Source organism: Netta rufina (genome assembly GCF_964035555.1).
Source record: "Netta rufina genome assembly, chromosome: 4".
NCBI classification, from domain to species: domain Eukaryota; kingdom Metazoa; phylum Chordata; class Aves; order Anseriformes; family Anatidae; genus Netta; species Netta rufina.
The window spans coordinates 59852383-59873298 of record NC_140127.1 but is presented as its reverse complement, the minus strand read 5'-3'; the positions used below and the strand labels follow the sequence as shown (position 1 = coordinate 59873298).

The 20916-nt window shown below is 36.0% G+C and overlaps 1 protein-coding gene across 2 annotated transcripts in view; it reads left to right on the top strand.

The window, feature by feature from the left end:
• Positions 1-20322, top strand: part of SLIT2 (slit guidance ligand 2) — a 256422-nt gene extending 236100 nt beyond the window's left edge. For both annotated transcript variants that reach the window (XM_084285499.1, XM_084285500.1), the window contains 7 exons: positions 1171-1308; positions 1402-1642; positions 1969-2099; positions 6132-6286; positions 13086-13374; positions 18678-18889; positions 19983-20322. In XM_084285499.1, the coding sequence (XP_084141625.1) occupies positions 1171-1308; positions 1402-1642; positions 1969-2099; positions 6132-6286; positions 13086-13374; positions 18678-18889; positions 19983-20224 (1408 nt within the window). In that variant the 3' untranslated portion in view covers positions 20225-20322. The remainder of the gene's footprint in view (positions 1-1170; positions 1309-1401; positions 1643-1968; positions 2100-6131; positions 6287-13085; positions 13375-18677; positions 18890-19982) is intronic.
• The last annotated feature ends 594 nt before the right edge of the window (positions 20323-20916 follow it).

Here is a 20916-nt window from a genome sequence, read left to right as displayed (position 1 = left end):
ATGTCATTTCAATAAGCCTAGTTTGGTATGTTATACTTGACTGCCCAGTTCATTAATTTTCCATCTTTAAAATCTCACTTTCTGAGATTTTAAATCAGAAGCTAACACATGCATTAGCTTCAAGCATGTATCTCACTTAGCTTTTTAATAGCGTGCCTTATATTCTCATTCCATTTTCTTATTCATATTTGCTGAATAAAAATTGGGACATATTTTATTGAAGTACTTAATTTAACATTACACAGCTATTTGAAATGACTCTGCTCTTTAGAGCAACTCTTAGATACAAGAAGAAACAACATCAAGAAGGGAATCACAGAGTCTAATGAAATCAATCACATACATCTTAATAAAAAGAAGAGCATGTGAATGTATGAATTAGTAATCTTTTCCATTCATTTTTCACAGAGTTCTGAGCATTCACTCAATCTAACATGAGAATTCCTTGCAGGAATGCCATTAACATTAACAGTGAGAGTTGCATGAGTAAAATAATAATAATAGCAAAAAAAAAAATTTACACACTATTTTGATAATGTGAAATTTCCAGTCCAGTGGGGATTTGGGTCTCAGGGAAGGGTTAGGGTGTGTTTTGAGACTTACCGTTAGTTCACTAACCATGCAGCTATCGGTCTGGTTGAGCTTTTTTTTTTTTTGGGGGGGGGGGGGGGGAGGGGAGGGGCGAAGCTATGAATAACCTATAAACTGAATAAATGAATCATTGGCCCAATCCTAGTTGCTCAGTTGACAAAGGAAATATCCATCAGTATAATAGAAACTTTGGATTATTTTTCTCAGTTTCAGCAACTAAACATAACTGATTATTTTTAGTGTTCACAGCCACTTACCACATCCCTTAACTTTCTGCATTACTCATAAATTCCAAGAACTGTCAAAATGATTCATGAGGGCTCTCTAGATTTTAAGACACAAATTATTTGATATAATGTCAGATAATGAGTAAGCATGTGTAACTGGCAAACCTGGATTCCATGCACTGTAGACTCTCCAAATAATAACATGATTAAGCTACATAGTTTTTATATACAAAGTCACAGCAATGATTTTTTTTCCTCAAGTTTTAAACAATTCAGTAGGTCCTTATCTTTGTCATAAACACACTGTTATTAAGAGGCACTGTGTTATCCAACCTGCTTTCCTGTTTCACAGATGTGACTGCACACCTGGATACATAGGTGAACATTGCGATATTGACTTTGATGACTGCCAGGACAACAAATGTAAAAACGGAGCACAGTGTACTGATGCAGTTAATGGGTATACATGTATTTGCCCAGAAGGATACAGGTGAGGAAGATCTGAAGACAATAAAAACATGTATGTCTTTCTAAAAGTCACATTTTATTTTTTTGAAATACTGATTTTTCTATTTGTATTTAGTGGCTTGTTTTGTGAGTTTTCACCGCCAATGGTTTTACCTCGCACCAGTCCTTGTGATAACTATGAATGCCAAAATGGAGCCCAGTGTATTATAAAAGAGAGTGAACCAATCTGCCAGTGTTTATCAGGCTACCAGGGTGAAAAATGTGAAAAACTGATCAGTATAAATTTTGTCAACAAAGAATCCTATCTACAAATTCCTTCAGCTAAGATACGCCCCCAGACCAATATCACTCTGCAGGTAAGATTATTTCTGTTGCAGATTCTGATCTGGAAAATGGTGTAAATGATCTCTCATAGTGTGGAAAAATACCCAAAATGTATTGGCTCACTTAAACAGCTTTTCACAGTTTGAGCTAAAAATATATAAAAATAATAGAATAACTCTATCATACTGAAGTAGATGGGCTTATTGATTGGAACAGAAAGAATTTTGTCATGTTGTCAATGAAGGAAGAATTTTACAGTAAAGTAATAGGCTATAGTAGTAAATTCAGAAATTCACTTGCTACAGCATTTTGATTTAATATTTTTAGTTCTTTCTAAGTGTTTCTTTCTTTTAATTAGATTGCCACGGATGAAGACAGTGGGATCCTTCTCTACAAAGGCGATAAAGATCACATAGCAGTAGAGCTGTACCGTGGTAGAGTGAGGGTTAGTTACGACACAGGATCTTATCCAGCCTCTGCAATTTACAGGTGAACACAGATTTAAAAAAAAAAAAAAAAAAAAAAAAAAAAGTAACTGAAACAAAAAAGTCTTAATTTTTTATATCAAAATCACATATTTTGAATAGATCGTTAAAAGAACTACTACATGCTATTTAATGTATAGTCAGATATTTTATAATTAAAACATTGCCAAAAGACATGATTTTGCTTGGGAAATAATGCATGTATGTCAAAAAGATAATACATTATTTGATCCATTAAAACTGAGCAAGAGTTAGCCTTACAAAAGAATATTTATACATTTGTGTAAAAAATGTGAAAGTGTTTTTTTGTTGTTTTTTTTTTTTTTTCCTATGATGTTACTGCCAAATAGTTTTCTAGTGTGCAGGGTAAAGTGCAGAACTATACTGCATAAGCAGAAATGAAATGGCAGCTTAGTTTGTCTTCTTTTCTGTGTTAGGCAGTCTTAAAAAGTGGGACTTTTCCTGGCAAGGGAGGAGAAAGCTAAAAATTTAATTCTAAAAAAGGCACTACACTTGAAAAATACATGTTTTTTGCTTCCAGAATCATCAAGAGATAGAATCCACATCTGTTTCTAAAGTCAAATTTCTCTGATTTTCTGAAAAAAATACTAACTGAATTTCCCAGGTTTTCTTGTCACTCTTTTCAAGGATTTGCATACAGACATTGCAAGAGTGAACAAAAAGACAACAGGCATCAATTTGTCATTGATCTGCCTGCTGTTTCAAATAGATTCAGAAGTAATTGGGGAGTATTAATATAGTTTTCCCCAAATCTTATTTTTTCTGTATTTACATATCTTGCATTGTAAAACTGTATCTAGTGAGTAGTCACTTGCTGGAGATTCTAGCAGCTGACACTGTTCTGACATAACATTGAAAGTAAATGATTTTTAGAAATGATTGCACCCAAATGGCAATATAAAATCAAAACCTTAAGTCTCTGTAGCAGGGAAACAATGCTAAACTTTCTTAGGTAATAACAGCAAGGGAACTGTGGTTTTAGTAGTGTTCTACAGGAAAAAAAAAAAAAAAATAAGTAAATAAGTTGATTAATAAAATCATATCATTTTACAAGAAGGGTCTGAAGATTGCTTCTGTTTTCTGGTGCAATATATGATTTAAAACATTGTTTACAGTTCCATGAGATGGTTTAACCTTTGGAAATACTATATGTATTTTAATTGTATATATTGTCATATATTAAAAATAGGATTTGACTTTACAGAGAATCTAAGTATTTAACAGAAATTTAAAATTGCAGAAAAGAATAAGGCAATCCGTACTTCACTAAGCAAAGACGAGATGCCTGAAACAGATGTCAAAAACAAACAACAACAAAGACTAGAGAGATTAAACCAAGTTAAAATAAAGTTTTATTACATAAATGGCAGTCAAGAAATGGTGCATTAAGAAGGAGTCAAGCGGGAGCTGTAAAGCCTGCAGATGTGCTTGTAGTAGCAATAAAACAAAGTTGCAAACAGATGATTTAATCATGATAAATATGGAGAATGAACAGTAACAGAAGTCTAGCTTTGTAGAGTGAATGAGAACTGCTTTACCAATCTGCAGAAAGAGCCATCATCCCCAAAGCACTCGTAAGTAAATATGAGTAACAAGATAAGATGATGGCAGTGCCTAGATCAATAATGAACATGAATTCATTGAATATGGTTAATTTGGAAAAGTTGATCCACTTGGGTTTTGTTTGGTCTGGACATCCATTTTTAAATTATAAATGTTTTTGTTTGTTTGTTTTATATATATATATAATATATATACATATATTATATATATATATATATATATAAACCTATTCATTTTGTAAAGCAGTTTTCATCATATATTTATTGGAAATATGGGAATATTTCTTCACAAATCATTATTCTTCTACAGAGTTCCAGAAGCTTTAAATCAGTTTTTTTTACATCTTTTCATTAGGATCTATGCATTCAGCTCTTAATTCTCCAATGGGAAATGGGCTAAAAGTAATGTAAGTGCATTGGCAGGAAATATTGCACAGATACGCTTTGTGTTTATTTCCCCTTTAATTTAAACCACTCTTAGCTAGGAGAGTTCCTCTTTCTGCAGTAAATTTTACCAGTGAAACAGTTAAAAACTAGAAGCTTTTAATAAACACATGCTCTTTACACATTATGTTTTATACTTCCCTGGAATAATGACCTCTTTCTATAAAAACACATGTTCTGTGTTGCTATCATCCTTTTAAATACTGTAGTGTGAAAGGTTGCTAAGTTGTAAACTAACATAAGTTGCCTTGGAATAAGAACATTATATCTGGGCTTCTTGTTTACTTCAGCCAAAAAGTCATATCCAATTTTAATTCTTGTAACAATTTTTTTATTTTTCAACTGGATTCATTGAAATGTGTTAAATTTATCCTGGCACTTTTCTTATTGCTCGACCACAGCAAGCAACCTCTAATGATTTGAATAGACCATACTCTTTAGGAATGATAAACTCCACCTTTTTCTTCCCCACATTGAAACTCTCAGGCGGTCTGCCCTCCTGCCCATTCTCAAAAACTGCTTATTCTGCCAGTGTCTTCATTGTGCGTTTATCCTTTCATGTAGAGCTCAGCTTACCTAAAACATGCATGCTGCTATGCAGATCTTATATCCATATGCATCTGGGCTTGTCTACATAGCTGAAGTTAGTAATAAATAGCTAAGAAGCAGCTTAATGTATCACAGCTGTAAACGACTCAGATCAGAGTGCATCTGATCTGTTGCAGGGCAAAAGCAGTTAGGTTAATTAAAACATCATTAAAGATGTTATAAGGTAATTTGTTTGATTTTTTCCTAGAGATTTAGCAAGATAATCCTTTTCCTCTATACTGATTTTGTAATAAGAAGAGCTCACTGTCTGTATGATTGTCCATCTCAGCCTAACATCATGCAATTGGTTCATTTAATTTACATTTCAAAGGCTTAAGCTAACCTATCTGATGGCATTCTATCTGATGCTGCCATGCGAATGGCTGTGTCTGGTCTCTGGGCTACAGCTCATTGTCATAACTTCCATACAGTCATACATTCAGCTCTTAACTCTTCAGTTAAAAATGGGCTAGAGGTAAAACAAGTATTATGATGTATTAAGACCTGGAACTACTCAATTCAGAGACTTACTTCTCTGATGTACCTAAACTGTGCTCAAGTGCAGAGTAGCTACCCTGCACTTAAATATTTGCTGTACTATTGAAGCTGATAAGTACAGACAGCCATTTCTTGTACTTAGTAACATTAATGTGTAGGCTTGTCCTTGCACAGCATAAGTACCACGCTTGAAGAAAGCCTTCTCTGTATGAAACATTTCAGGCATTCTCCTGATAGTGGGTTCGTATCTTGTTAGTAAGCAGAAGGAAATGGTATACATAGGCAAAACAACAGCAACAACAAAAACACCACGACATTCACAGTACAAGCCAGAAACTGAACACAGAAATAACCAGGCCTAATAAAAACTACAAATTGTCTTATTGCTAGCATCGGTAGAGCTGCCCAGACCAATGCTGTGATTTTCTCTGGCAGGCCTAAAGTTAGATGTTGTTCCATATTCCATTAAATTATAGGTTTATATATTGCTGGAGTCAACTCAGAGCAGAATATGTAAACTCACTACTTTGCAACATGTAGGATACACACACACATATATTGAAAAATCACATTGTTGTATAGGAAATACAAACTGTTTCTGTGTTTGGCTTTCTGCCTAGTAAATGTATTTCAACTCATGTCTAGAATATCATCTGTATTTTCACAGTTCATGATTTGATGAGGACAGGAATGACAATGAAAAGTGGCTATTAATAACTACAATACATATTACTAATAGAGTGATATTGAAGGAGTATAACATTGTATTGGCTCTTATGCATGCCTGTGTGTCCTAGTACAATCTAGTTTTCCAGAAACTGTACTCCTGGAGAAGTTTTGTTCTGAAGTTGTATTAACAATTAAAGTGAAAGAAAATCAGAATGGTTCTAACCAGAATTAAATGTATATTATTTATTTTTCAGTGTGGAAACTATTAATGATGGAAATTTCCACATTGTGGAGCTGCTAGCCATGGATCAGATTCTGTCTTTGTCTGTTGATGGAGGAAGCCCCAAGATAATTACCAATTTGTCCAAGCAGTCCACTCTAAATTTTGACTCTCCGCTGTATGTAGGAGGTAAGAGAATCAGCTAATTTAGTCTGGTAATATACATTAATAACTACTTAGTAAGAGACTTATTCAATGAGGTAACATCTTAAAATGAATTTTGAGCAGTTGATCTAAATAGTTTCAATTTTAACAAATAGTAGTGGAAGATTGGCTAGTACTCTAAAAATAAATGCCCTTATACTTTAAATTTAGTTGAAAAATAAAGCATGTCCCCATAAACTGTATATGTTGCTATTTAATCAGTATGGATATGTGATGCCAACTGCAAAATTCTGTGATTTTCTACTGTTCATTGTAATGAACATTTTTATTGTAATGAAGAAATGCACATCATTTAGCTATCCGAAGATTCAGTAACACCTATTCAGAAAGTGTAGAATAGTAGCATTCTGTTTTGGTCATGTTTTGCATTTCTATTTCACTGTACAGGTATCTGCAGGAAATGATAGCAAAGTATAAAGTCTTGAAGTATAATTTCTGTCTTCAGATCTTATTTCTTAGGGCTGATAAGAATTAGTGGTTATTTGGTTTGGTAAGAAGGGAAGAGACTGGAAAGTTGCCGTACAGTATGTGGCAGGGTTGTTTGGGGAGATTTTTGGTTTGGTTTGAGAAGAAATCATTCTTTCAGTAAAACTGATATTATGTTATAGATAAACACAGAACATTACTGATTATTTTCTGCGATTTACTGTATAGAACTATGGATTCAAGCACAGTTTTAAACAGCAGTTTTTTCTGAATTTTTGATGGGCCTGCATAACCTAGGTTGAGTCAAAAACTTCAGCCACCATTTTGTGCCTTCTCACCATCCTGGGTAGCAAGTGTCATTCTTAATGATCAGAGCTTCAGCATAGGTGTTAAATAGTGTAAATCTTCTACCAGTCTTCAACTTCTACTTAGTTTAACCTCACACTCTTACGGGAGACATCAAAGGAGTCTCCTTCTGATCTGTTCTTTCTGTAAGAAGAATACATACTTTCTTTGTCTTTATCATTTTATTGTTGTCCAATTCTTAAGAACTCTTTTGTGTCTAAGTTTTTTTGACTTGAGCGTGTTCACTCTGCAAAAAAAAGGTTATGATACCAATAATATGTTCATCAGTCACCTATTTTCTCTGTCAAATTTATCTTCTTTCTAAATATTCCAATTATTCTAAATACAGAAGACCTCAAGGCAGCTTCTTAGATTTATTTGTAATGGGAAAGACAAACAGACAAACTTTCATTCTGATCAAGAATAGTCTGTTTCTCCTATAAAAACAGAAACAAGTGCCTCAGTCGCAAGTGATGAAGGATGAGTTTTGTCTCTAAAAATCACCGCTGTTTCTTTGAAATACTTCAGGTTTTTTGTCACATCTTTTTGGATTTGGTCATTGCCTCCTTCTGTCTAAGATGAAAAGAAGTACAAGATAAAATTCAATATTACTCATTGCTCCTCATACCAGCAAAGAAAATAATTGGTGTAATGAAATATATGAGTTGCCTTTAAAATTGCCTTGTATCACACATCTTCAAAGGAGGATTGTGTTGTGGAAGTGTATCTATTTTTCCACTTGAATTATTTCTGTAGTGTTATTTACACAGTGTTCTGTGTCACATTTTTTGGAAGGAGAGATGGTCCTATATTCTCAGAAGACACTATGTGCTTCCTTACTTTATTGTCAACATCCATTTGTTGTTTAATGACTGCTAAGACCAATTTTACAACTTCTTGAAAATTAAGATTAGTACAGAATTATTTCCCTGTCTGTTGTAGGCAACTTTTAATGAAATGCCAAGTACAAACATTTAGTAGTAACACTTACTTGTTGATTTCTGACATATGGTTCTCTTCCTTGCATCTTCACCTTGCAGGTCTGTGTCTCCATTAGAAGAATCACATTAATCTGCATCAAAAGAAATTATTTTCAGAAATGATCATTTCCTACTGTGGTCTGATTCCTAAGAGCAGAAGTTTTCTTCATCATGAAGCATATGCTTTAGAGATGTCCTGCATTCCCTCTATTTCTGTTCTTCACATTCAGGCTCCAAGCAGAAAAATACTTTCAGCTATTGTAGAAAATGTTGGTCTAAAACAGAATGAAAACCACTATTAGAAGTGTGTTATTACAAGATGAAGAAAAAAAACAAAGCTTTTATGTTCCTTATGTTTTCATATTTATCTTCTTAAAGTTTTCCAAATGGTTAAGTTGTTAAGTTTCACTCTTGCATTTTTATGTTACTCATCTTTTTGAGATTCATTCATTTTATTTTTTTTTGTACCCAAATCTATGTAGAATTTTTAAAGAATTTGATCACACATTTCCTTCAGTTAAGAACTCAAATTCTCACTAGAATTTTATGCAGTATTCTTATCTTTGCCAAAGTCTTAGTTTGACACCTATATCATCATGTAGCTTACACTTACTCTTATCACCTTTCTGTTAAAATGGCATTTCTGGTAAGCATCACCTCAGCTGGCAGGATGAATGAAATTCAGACTTGACAGCAAGTCCTTGTATGGTTCTCTCTCTCTCTCTCTCTCTCTCTCTCTCTCTCTCTCTCTCTCTCTCTTTCTGTCTTCTGACAAAGCTATTCTTGGGTCACGATTATTTTGGTTGGTTAGGAAGGGGGTAATTTAATCTATTTTTTACAGAAAGGAGGGTAATCAATTTTTACCTTTGTTTGTGTGACATTTTTTCCAACTCTGTGGCTCTCTTTTGAGGTCAGACCACACACTAGATATTTTTCAGTCTTTCTATAATAGATCACAATAAATCTTACTGAAAGCCTATGGCTTTCGGTAAGAAGTCTAACGGGAGAAACTTTCTTCTCTCTTCATCAGGCTTCACTGATAATTCATATTCTACTTTCAGAAATTAGAGCATATTTTACTAGTTGAGAGTGACATCTTGTTTCACAGAAGTTGCTATTTCTGACACAGGTAAGGCATCAGCTGCTTTTCATTTGCAGCTGCTCTGCTCTAACAGCTTCTTAATGAGATGCTTAGTTTCACAGAATCACACAGAAAGGTTGAGGTTGGAAGGGACCTCTGGAGATCATCTGGTCCAACCCCCCTGCCAAGTAGGGTCACCTAGTGCGTGTTGCACAGGATAGCATCCAGGCAGGTTTTGAATATCTCCAAAGAACAGAGACTCCACAACCTCTCTGGGAAACCTTTTCCAGTGTTTTGTCACCCTTACAGTAAAGAAATGTCTCCTCATATTCAGATGGATCTTCCTGTGTTTCAGTTTGTGCCTGTTGCCTCTTGTCCTGTCACTGAGCACCACTGAAAAGAGTCCAGCCTCATTATCTTGACAACCGCACTACAGATATTTGAATACATTGATAAGCTTCCCTCTCAGTCTTTTCTTCTCCAAGCTAAACAGGCCCAGCTCCCTCAGCCTCTCCTCATATGACACATGCTCCAGTGCCATAATCATCTTTGTAGCCCTCTGCCAGACTTGCTCCAGTAGCTCCATGTCCCTCTTATACTGGGGAGCCCAGAACTGGACACAATACTCCAGGTGAGACCTCACCAGGCTGAGTAGAGGTGCAGGATCACTTCCCTCAACCTGCTGGCAATACTCTTCCTAATCACTCATGGATACCACTGGTCCTCTTGGCCACAAGGTCACAACGCTGGCTCATGGTTAACCTGCTGTCCACCAGGACTCCCAGGTCCTTCTCTGCAGGGCTGCTTTCCAGCAGGTCAGCTCCCAACCTGTACTGGTTCATGGGGTTATTCCTCCCTAGGTGCGGGACCCTGCATTTGCTTTTGTTGAACTTCATGAGGTTCCTCATGGCCCAGAACTCCAGTTGTTGAGTTCTCTCTGAATGGCAGCACAGTCCTCTCGCGTATCAGCCACTCTTTCCAGCTTTGTGACATCCACAGACTTGTTGAGGGTGCAATCTGTTCCATTGTCCAGGTCAGTGATGAGTAAGTTGAACAGGACTAGACTGAGTACGGATACCTGCGGGACACTGCTAGCTACAGGCCTTCAAGTAAACTCAGTGCCACTGATCACAACCTTCTGAGCTCTGCCATCCAGACAATTATCAATCCAACTCACTGTCCATTCATCCATCCCACACTTCCCGAGCTTGCCTATGAGGATATTATATGTCAAAAGCCTTACTGAAACGAAGGTAGACAATATCCACTACTCTCCCCCCATACACCCAGCTAGTCATTCCATCATAGAAGGCTATCAGTTTTGTCAAGCATGATGCCCCCTTGGTGAACCCATGCTGGCTATTCTTTTTTATCCTTCACATGCTTGGAGATGACCACCAGGATGAGTGACTCCATCACCTTTCCAGGGATGGAGGTGAGGCTGACTGGTTTGTAGTTTCCTGGGTCCTCCTTCTTGCCCTTTTTGAAGACTGGGGTGACAGGGATTTTCTTCTAGTAATCAGGCACCTCTTCTGTTATCCACAACCTTTCCAAGGTGATGGAGAGCGGCCTAGCAATAACATCTGTGAGCTCCCTCAGCACTTGTGGATGCATTCCCATCTGGGCCCATGGATTTGTGAGTGTCAAATTTGCCTAAGAGATCTCTGACCTGATCCTCATTGACCTAGAAAAAGGTCTCCTTTCTCCAGACTTCCTCCCTTGTCTCTAAGGTCAGAGATTCCTGAGGGCTGGTCTTTGCAGTGAAGATTGAAGCAAAGAAGGTGTTCAGTAATTCTGCCTTCTCTGTATCCTTCTGTGCGTCCTTTATTTTGACAGTATTATTGTATACCTGTTACTTAATAGAGCCCTTACTATCTGCCTCCTTGGGCAGTAGATTTGGTAATTTACCTGTAGAAGGTTCTGTGACCAAAAGCATAAAGGAGGGTGGAAAGGAGGGGCAATGCCAAAGCTGCTTTTTTACCTTTCAGAAAATACAGCTGAAATATGTCTGCATCATTTCAATGTCAGTTCTTTCCCAAACGATAAAGAACTTTTGTCTAAAAATTGTCAAAGAAATATTTCTAAAGAAAAGGAGAATCATTTGCACACATTTTGGTCTTCTAACACTTGCTAACTTGCTAGAAGTATAAACTGTACAGGCTAAAAGCTTGCATATATGTTTCAAAATGTCTTCTGCATTAGAGAACATAGGAAAAAAATTCTCTGAAACGTATGTCATATACCTCATATTACATTGTGTGATATATTCTTATATGCTTCCCAGAAGTCATATCTAAAATTCCTGATACTTGAATATATCTAGTTTAGCATTGCGTTAATGTACTTAGTTTGCAATGGATAAATTCAGTGTACCTATTCGCCTATTAGGTGCCTCAAGTCATATGCCTAAATGTTTGCTGAGCGTTACTTTCAAGGTAAACTTTGGGGTTAAGAGTCCATGATGACTTTGCCTTAACTCTGAATTTTGGAAATACAGCAAATAGTTTTGAGGAAATGGATATTAATGATTGTTTGCAGTCTGAGTCCTTTAATATAATTGTCCTAAGCCTGTTTTACTTAGGTGATAAGATCAGAGAAGATTAAGCCTTAAGCAGTATAGATAGAATATTATTAATTCCTATAATAACTGTAGAATAGCCCAATGAAATTATAATAACATGTAAATGAAAGGCAGATCTCCTTCATTCAGTTGCACAGCCATTCCACAGTACTCTTAACTGTTCATTCTGAGTAACTTTATAAAACATTAGAAGTTTACAGGGTTAATGAGCAACAATGCAGAACATTAGATCTTTCTCTGGTTGTTATCTTACTAAGTACCAGAATTTAAACTGTTAATTTTGCCTATGAATTCACATCTGCAGCTAACAAACATATTTGTTTTCAGGTAACGAAATTTTTTTAGTGCTCAATACACTTTGATTTCCTTTACTTATTAGTCTCAGGAGGCACTGAAGATTTGTGCATTAATTATTTGAATTTAATGTCTTAAGGACTAATTAATATAGGGCAAAATGTTGGCAATAAGTTTAAAAAAATAGAAAGGCAGAATAATAGGAGAAAAACCTTTATTTTTAGAAGGAAAAAATGTTTAAGAGTAGTGTTTGTCTGAATTGTCATAAATTATTAAAGTAACCCAAAGGAATGATAACTAAATTACATATGTGTGACTCTTGCTCCAGTTCCATCTCTTACAATTATAGACTACAACAAAGGAAATATTCTGAAAATAATGAGCATTTGCACTACCTAGAAATATCTACAAATAAGTATTTTTATATTGAATTATTGTTATTATTGTCTATCTTTGATTGCAATGATAATAACAAACTATGAGTGGCTTTTTTATTAATCTTCTTTCAGGGCACGATGAACAGAAGTATTTTTGAAAGTAATGAAACCTCCTCCACTTGAGCTTTTCTTTTAAAGCATATTAACTAGCAAAATTTCACATTTGAAATGTGTATGCCAGCTCCAAATTGATGACCTGGCCCTACTAAATTCTTCTGGATTTGAGCATCTTAGCAGTTGGTGCATAATTTTTGTAAAATGCTAAATTTTGACAATTTTGTTTTTTTCAAGATTCAGACACTATGTACTGTCTTAGACTTACTTGCATTACATCAAAAACAGTCATGTACCCAAACCTTTTCACAGTTGTGAGCTTCCTGTATGAACTTCTATATCCAGTTGGAGCTAAAGACTTACAGTTTTAGAGTTGGTTTTCACGCATGCTTGACAAAGGACATTTTCCAAATGCTAGCTCATTGCACATTGTTGTAGGCTGAATATCTGCACAGAATTAATTAGGAATAAGTATATAAAATTTTAATGTATTAAAAAATAGGGAAAATGGTGTAGAAAACAGTACCAAAAATGTATTGATTATTTGCTATTGTTCATTTCCTAGGCATGCCTGTGAAAAATAACATTGCAGCTTTACGCCAGTCTCCAGGCCAGAATGGCACAAGTTTCCATGGTTGCATCCGAAATCTGTATATCAACAGTGAACTCCAGGACTTCAGAAATGTGCCACTGCAAGTGGGAATTCTGCCAGGTTGTGAGCCTTGTCACAAGAAAGTTTGTGTGCATGGAACATGCCATGCTACCAGCCAGTCAGGCTTTTCCTGTGAGTGTGAAGGAGGATGGACTGGACCCCTCTGTGATCAACAAACTAATGATCCATGTCTCGGAAATAAGTATGTCCTTCCTCAAAACAGAATAGTGTAATATGCATATAATTATCCTCTTATGTATATTTTTTCATAAAAGTTCACACTTTCTTTCAACAAGAAACAAAATATACTGAACATGTAAAAGTGAAAACAGCATCCAAATTATAGTGTATTCTTTCCATAAACTTAATGAAAAAGTTCCCTGTTTAGGGGAGAAGATACACACCTCACAGTGTAGTTCTGCCTAAAGCCTTAACATGGGATATGATTGGAGTCTGTGCTCTAACATACTTCTGTACTGGCTTGTTATGTAATGAATTATTGTAATGCAAGTGCAACTATTGGTATGATACTTAACACAAAAATAATTTTAAAGAATTTGCAAATGAAAAAAAAAATATTAAAGTGTAGTAAAAACTTGATACAATGGATGTATCTAACAGTTTCATATTTCCACAATACCACATGTTTTGGCTGAAAAATAGATTTCTACCTTTGTGGTAAACTTTTGTTTAAGTGTGTGTGCGCTAATTATTTTTGTAGACTTAAAAGAACGTTTTATGTTGGACATTTTATCTATGTTTATAGAGAGGGTCATGTATATATGTGTTTGTATCTATATAGAGATATGAAAGTATTTATATGTATGTGTATTTATCTTTTCGATTTGCTACAGAGACAAGTAAAATTTCTTGGCTCATGATCTCCCAGCACAAGAAGATCAGAAACTTCAGAAGTTCAGTGTACTTCAGGTTGTGTTGGTCATGCACAACAAAGATACCATTCTGTCTACCCTTACCACTGTCCCACTGTCCTTACTGCAGTTTGGCAAATGCCTTTTTTTTTTTTTTTTTTTTTTTTCTTTTTTTCCCAATGGTAAAGTAGTCTGACCTGGACTTTTTTTAGTGGTCTCGTGTACATAGCTTTTGGCTTTTGAGGACCAGTGCCTGAGTTTGCTAGGACATTCTAATAAGGCAAATTTTGACTCCAATATAAAGTTACGTTTAAGTAATCTTTTGACTTAGTGTGTGTTGCGAGTCTGACCTTTTAAAGCTTTATACACTAGTTAGCATGCTTTGTTTACATTGGTTATGGACTATTTCAGTACTATTGGGTTTTGAACTCTTCCCAGAGCCATAGCAGTGAAATTTTGAGGCATATCATTGTAGCACTTCATTGTCTATGAATCTTCTTTCTTACACTGTTCACTTTTACAGTTGCTTAAGAAAGAAAGAAAGAAAGTCACAGCAGGTTAAAAAATATAAATGCAGTGTCTATCACATCTATTTTATACCTTGGGAGTCAAAAATAAGGATCTGTACCATTAAGTTCTATAATAAGAGAATCCAGATAATTTCTTTGAAGTATCCTTGAAAAATTACAGAATCACAGAATCATCTAGGTTGGAAGAGACCTCCAAGATCACTTAGTCCAACCTCTGACCTAACACTAACAAGTCCTCCACTAAACCATATCACTAAGCTCAACATCTAAACGTCTTTTAAAGACCTCCAGGGACAGTGAATCAACCACTTCCCTAGGCAGCCCCTTCCAATGCCTCACAACCCTTTCGGTAAAGAAGTTTTTCCTAATATCCAACCTAAAACTCCCCTGGTGCAACTTTAGCCCATTCCCCCTCATCCTGTTGCCAGGCATGTGGGAGAATAGACCAATCCCCACCTCACTACAGCCTCCTTTAAGGTACCTGTAGAGAGCAATAAGGTCGCCCCTGAGCCTCCTTTTCTCCAGGCTGAACAACCCCAGCTCCCTGTGCTGCTCCTTGTAAGACTTGTTCTCCAGACCCCTCACCAGCTTTGTTGCCCTTCTCTGGACTCTCTTGGGCACCTCCATGTCCTTCTTGTAGCGAGGGCCCAAAACTGAACACAGTCCTCAAGGTGTGGCCTCACCAGAGCTGAGTACAGGGGGACAATCACTTCCCTAGCCCTGCTGGCCATGCTGCTTCTTATACAAGCCAGGATGCTGTTGGCCTTCTTGGCCACCTGAGCACACTGCTGGCTCATATTCAGCTGACTATCTACCAATACTCTCAGGTCCTTCTCTGCCAGGCAGCTTTCCAACCACTCCTCTCCCAGCCTGTAGCTCTGCTTGGGGTTGTTGTGCCCCAGGTGCAGGATCCGGCACTTGGCCTTGCTGAACTTCATGCAGTTGGCCTCAGCCCATCGGTGCAGCCTATCCAGATCCTCCTGCAGAGCCTTCCTACCCTCGGGCAGATCGACATACACACCTATCTTGGTGTCATCTGCAAACTTACTGAGGGTGCACACAATCCGCTCATCCAGATCATCAATAAAGATATTAAAGAGGACTGGCCCCAGCAGCGAGCCCTGGGGAACACCACTAGTGACTGGATTATATATATTAGAGTATATATAGATTATATATATATTATAATATATATTAGATTATATATAGATTCTTACAACTATATGCATCTGTACCCAAACTGAATACTTCTTGCTGTGAATTACAAAACTTGGCAAGTATCAGAAACATACAATTTGGAATTTCTTTCATGGATGCAATTAAGTGAGCACAGTATTAGTATTTTGTTAGCTCTTGCAAGTATTGTTTTTGTTTCAGTTGTATATAGTGCTGTGAGCTTTTAGCAGAAAAAGCCAAACCACAATTCTTTATTTGGAATGAAGGTGGTTTCTGTTCTTTAGCTTCTGCAGAATTTGATTTCTTGATGCACCTATAAATCCTGCCTATCGAATAGGTGTATTTTGTCTGCTTAGTACAATATGATGTCCCACTTTTTCTGAGAAACAAAGTTACTACTATGATCTCTGTTTTGAAAATGTAGGAGATCTTTTAGAGATCCTTGCACACCATAAAAAGCTTAGGACTTTGATTTATTTTACACACCATCAAGTTGCTTGAGTTAGGAACAAAGTGACCAAAGTTTGCTCGATAGTTGCTAAAGGAAGAAACACATTTCTGAAGAGTAAATTAGAACTCAAGTGGTCTAATCACCTTATGGATAAGCTTGTTTTTCTTCATGAGTGTGTGGGGAGCCTATGGCAATTACAAATCTAACGAGTGCCTGACATAGGTACCTAAAATTAGATAAGCTGAAACTGTGCCTGAGAGTTTGCACTTAGCTTGATGTTCCTTGCAGTACAGTCTGAAGATGATTTTTTAATGAAATTCTTCAAAGAACAGGTGGAAGCAAAAGTAAAAGATCTGGCATTAGCTAAGATTTAATCATCTTTAAGTCAAGAAGAATTTTACCAAAGATCCTGACACAGATTGCTTTGGTATATAAAACAGCCTCCATAGAGTATGACATGATATCAGTGTTGCCTGAGTAGCTTCATAAATCAGATGTCCTGAAAGTGTTTGTTTTGTAAGTGGTGAACAGATCTAATGCTACACATGAGGAAAACTAAATGAAAGCTAGCTGCTTTATGATGCTGTCTAAGCCTTCAGTTTTTAGTTGCTTATCTGAGTCTTGGAATATCAGAACTCAACCACAGGTACAATTTGGAATTTTTTAGGGAACATAATTCATTGAGAATTACACTCTTGCATAATGAGGAACTTGGAGGTGCTTAAACTACTAGTTAAATTTCATATTTGCAGTGTTTAATCCCAAACTCAATATGCAGATGGAGGCTGTGTGTTGCGCCATTTGAATACCTTGTGTTGAGAATGTCTTCCCATACTCTTTTTCCTTCTAGTTAATACCTTGCTAAAGTGCTTGGACAGAATAAAGGGTACAGATAGAGAATTGTAATGTAACTATCATTGATGACTCGAACTTGGTGACATTTATAAATTGAAACAGGTTTTTAATAGCTTTTTTAATTCAAGTTTGTCTGACTTAAAATGTTTTGTGGATTCTTTTCAATTTTACCAAAATTCTTACTGTACTAAAGGAGTAGAGTACAAAAGAAAAAGCTTCCAGAAATACTGTTATCTAAAAAATTTGAAAATGAGATGTTCTTACCAGAACTCTTCTTTTACTATGAAATGACATTTTATATATATTTTTTTCTTTATCTTCCAAACCAAAACAAAGTATTTTATTTTAGATTGATTTTTTTTGTTTTGTTTTGTTTTTGTTTTTTTTTTTTTTTTTTTCATCCAAAGCTTTTCATTTATTTACTTATTTACGTGGCTGCCAGAAACTGCTAAGGAGTCTGTGGGCTTGGGATCTTACAGTACAGAGAAACATTACAGTGACCATGACCTTGAGTATCAGGATTGCATTCCTTCCTGCAGAGGAATCTTTGCTGTCTCCTTACAAAACAGTACATAGAAAACTTGTGTGAGGCAGCAGTTAAAGGAAATGACATTATTTCTAGGAAGAAATTTATAGACCTTATGCCACCAAATGAACAAAGGGAAGTGTTATTATTGCAAGTCTTTGGTGATGTTTTCAGAAGATCAGTTTCCCTAATCCTCAACTTACACCTAGGAACAGGTAATTAGACATCTTTCCTAAGAAACATTGGAAACAATTTGGGAAACACCACCTCTCTCTGAGAAGTAAGACTAGCTGTGTGTTCCCATACTGTACAATCAGAACTTAAAAGGTGCAGATTAACTGACAGCCTTTTTGTCTAACAACAAATTTGAGCCTGCCACAAATGTTTACAACAGCCCAATGGAGAGGGTAGCTAGTTTAAATCATTTGGGTGAGACCTGATAATATGCAACTTCATCTAGTGTGAGTTTTGACACAAGTACTAGATGAATACTGCCAGCCTTTAGTGAAGACCTGGTTCATACGTTACATGACCATGCCAATGGCAGTCTTCAAAGCAGACTAATACATTTGATGGGGGGGAGGGTGGGTTGGGATACTTGTTCAGCTTTGAAATTGCCATTGCTTGGAAAAGTTTTAGCTAGGAAGTATCTGATCTGCCTTTGTGCTGGGAGCCCCATGTTTCATGAGTGACAATATGCTTTTAGAAATTATAACAGAATTTCAGGTGAGTATCTTTTTCTCTACTTTATTCTAATGGATTACATTTGGGTTTGATCTTGCCATGTTCTTGAAAGCATGCTACAAATTTAGGTAGACAGGAAATGCTGAATTTAATAACTGTGGACTATAAAATTCTTCCATAACACATCTACAGCGGTTGTTTTCTGGTGAGACAGAGTTCTGTACTGCAGCTTGTTTTGTGTACCAATTATAAGAAGCTTATAAACAATGCATCTCACTGAAAAAGTCCATTAGAAAAAAAAAAAAAGCAATTTCTTCTGAGTACAGTCCAAAGTATTTGTAGTTAATGTTGCTTAGCCTGAACTTTGATGAATAATTTATTTTTATTCTCTTGGGCTTGTTTCCCCTGTAGATGTGTGCATGGTACCTGCTTGCCAATCAATGCATTTTCATACAGTTGTAAATGCCTGCAGGGACATGGGGGAGTCCTCTGTGATGAAGACGAAATGCTGTTTAACCCCTGCCAATCCATCAGGTGTAAACATGGCAAATGCAGGCTTTCAGGACTTGGGAAACCATATTGCGAATGCAGCAGCGGATACACGGGGGACAGCTGTGATAAAGGTAAAAATAATAATAATTTAAAAATCATGTTATTGTCCTGGTCTTAGAAAAAAAGGTTTGTTTTATTAAAACATGAACAGTCAACAACATTACCAACTTTTTTTTTTCCCCCACAATGCACACATTTGTTGCTTTTTTTTTGACCATAAGACTTTATCTCAGTGAGAGAAAAATCAAACTTTTCCCATGAATTTATTTACATTTTGAAGATTTTTCATCAAACGTTTTTCTGTGAAAACTTTTTTTTTTTGCCTTTATTCAGAAACTCATTTTTACTATATTTAACTACTACCTTTTACCTGCTGTATCTTTCTGTATTTATTGTTTTTCTGCCTTCTGCAACTGAGAAGCCAAATCCAATGATTCTGCTCCTAGTTTTATCACAAACTCTACTTTTGACCTCTCAGCTTCAACTGATTTATCACAGCGAATTATGCAGGTGAGATGGATGAAAACAGGATGACTTTTCCCCCTACCTTTTTCTTTTTCCTTTGTCTATCAAAGCTCTCCCTCTCCCTCTTTCCCTTACCCCAGATGGCATTTATTTTGTATTGTACATAGATCTGAATAGAAGAGAGGAATATGGTTGTAGAACTTTAAACAGATGTCTCATTTTTAGCTGGTTTTATACCTCAGTAATTTATGAAGTTAGTGGAATGTAACTTGTATTAAATAACAGATTGAATAATATTAAACTCCAGGTCTAATAAATTAAATTGCATGCTCTCTGAAACATTTCCCTATGGTAAATAGAACCAGCTGCTAGCAATGTAGGAACAGAAGATGTGTATTTTTATAAAAGAGGAAAAGATTTAAGCTTCCAATTTTCTTGTCATTGTAATAGCTTTGTATTTATGGTTTACATATACATAATATAAACTTTACTGAAAATAGGAGGTATAGGAAATAAAACTCAGCATTAATCAAATTATGTTTGATAGAACCACTAGTTCCCATTATGAAGCCTGAGTCAAACTTTAAAATATCAATCCGAACCACAATTAGAAACACAGCATCTTCTTTAGCAATCCCAACCCTTCTGTGACCTGTATCTCAAAAGCGTATCTCTTATTTTAAATGTTGTTTTCTGCAGAAATCTCTTGTCGAGGGGAACGAATCCGAGATTACTACCAAAAGCAGCAAGGGTATGCTGCGTGCCAGACGACCAAGAAGGTATCGAGACTAGAATGTAAAGGAGGATGTTCATCCGGGCAGTGCTGTGGACCACTAAGGAGCAAGAGACGGAAATACTCTTTTGAATGCACTGATGGGTCGTCATTTGTGGATGAGGTTGAGAAAGTGGTGAAGTGTGGCTGTACAAATTGTCCCTCCTAAGTGTCCCTGTCACACTTGTCTTTTGAAAATGTTGTATACTTATTGACCATGTCGGACTAATTAATGCTTCATAGTGGAAATATTTGAAATATATTGTAAATTACAGAACAGACTTATTTTTATTATGAGAATAAAGACTTTTTCTTCATTTGAAAAAAGATTCAAGTGCTTGAACTGAGACTTCTCATAACCAAGAGGATCTCTGAAGGAAAAAAATAAAAAGACCTGGTAACGTTGCAACAGTGATGGGAAGCTTAACTGCTTTTAACACGGATTCTTCTTTATAACATGCTGAAGATACACTGACACTATACATATTGACTTTCAACTTAACATCTCAGAGATGAAATGTTGGCCAGAACATGAGGCTTTTTTTTTTTCACTTTCGTATCAGTATATTTTGTCTTGACAAATCATACCAATCACTTACCTATGGATGAGGATGCATTATGAGTGAAAAGAATCAGATTATACAGAAATAACAATTGTATGAAATACATTTTATCTTTGGTATTATTAAGCATCTTGAGAAGATGGGGTCCCATTTAGTGGATGGGAAATGGGAGATACGAGAATATACTATAATCCTGCAATCTCCTGATGATGTATACTTTTATGTCAGCATGTTAGCAAAAGAAGCATACAAAAAGTGTTTATCTGCCCTTTTCCAGTATTAATTTTTTTGTAATATA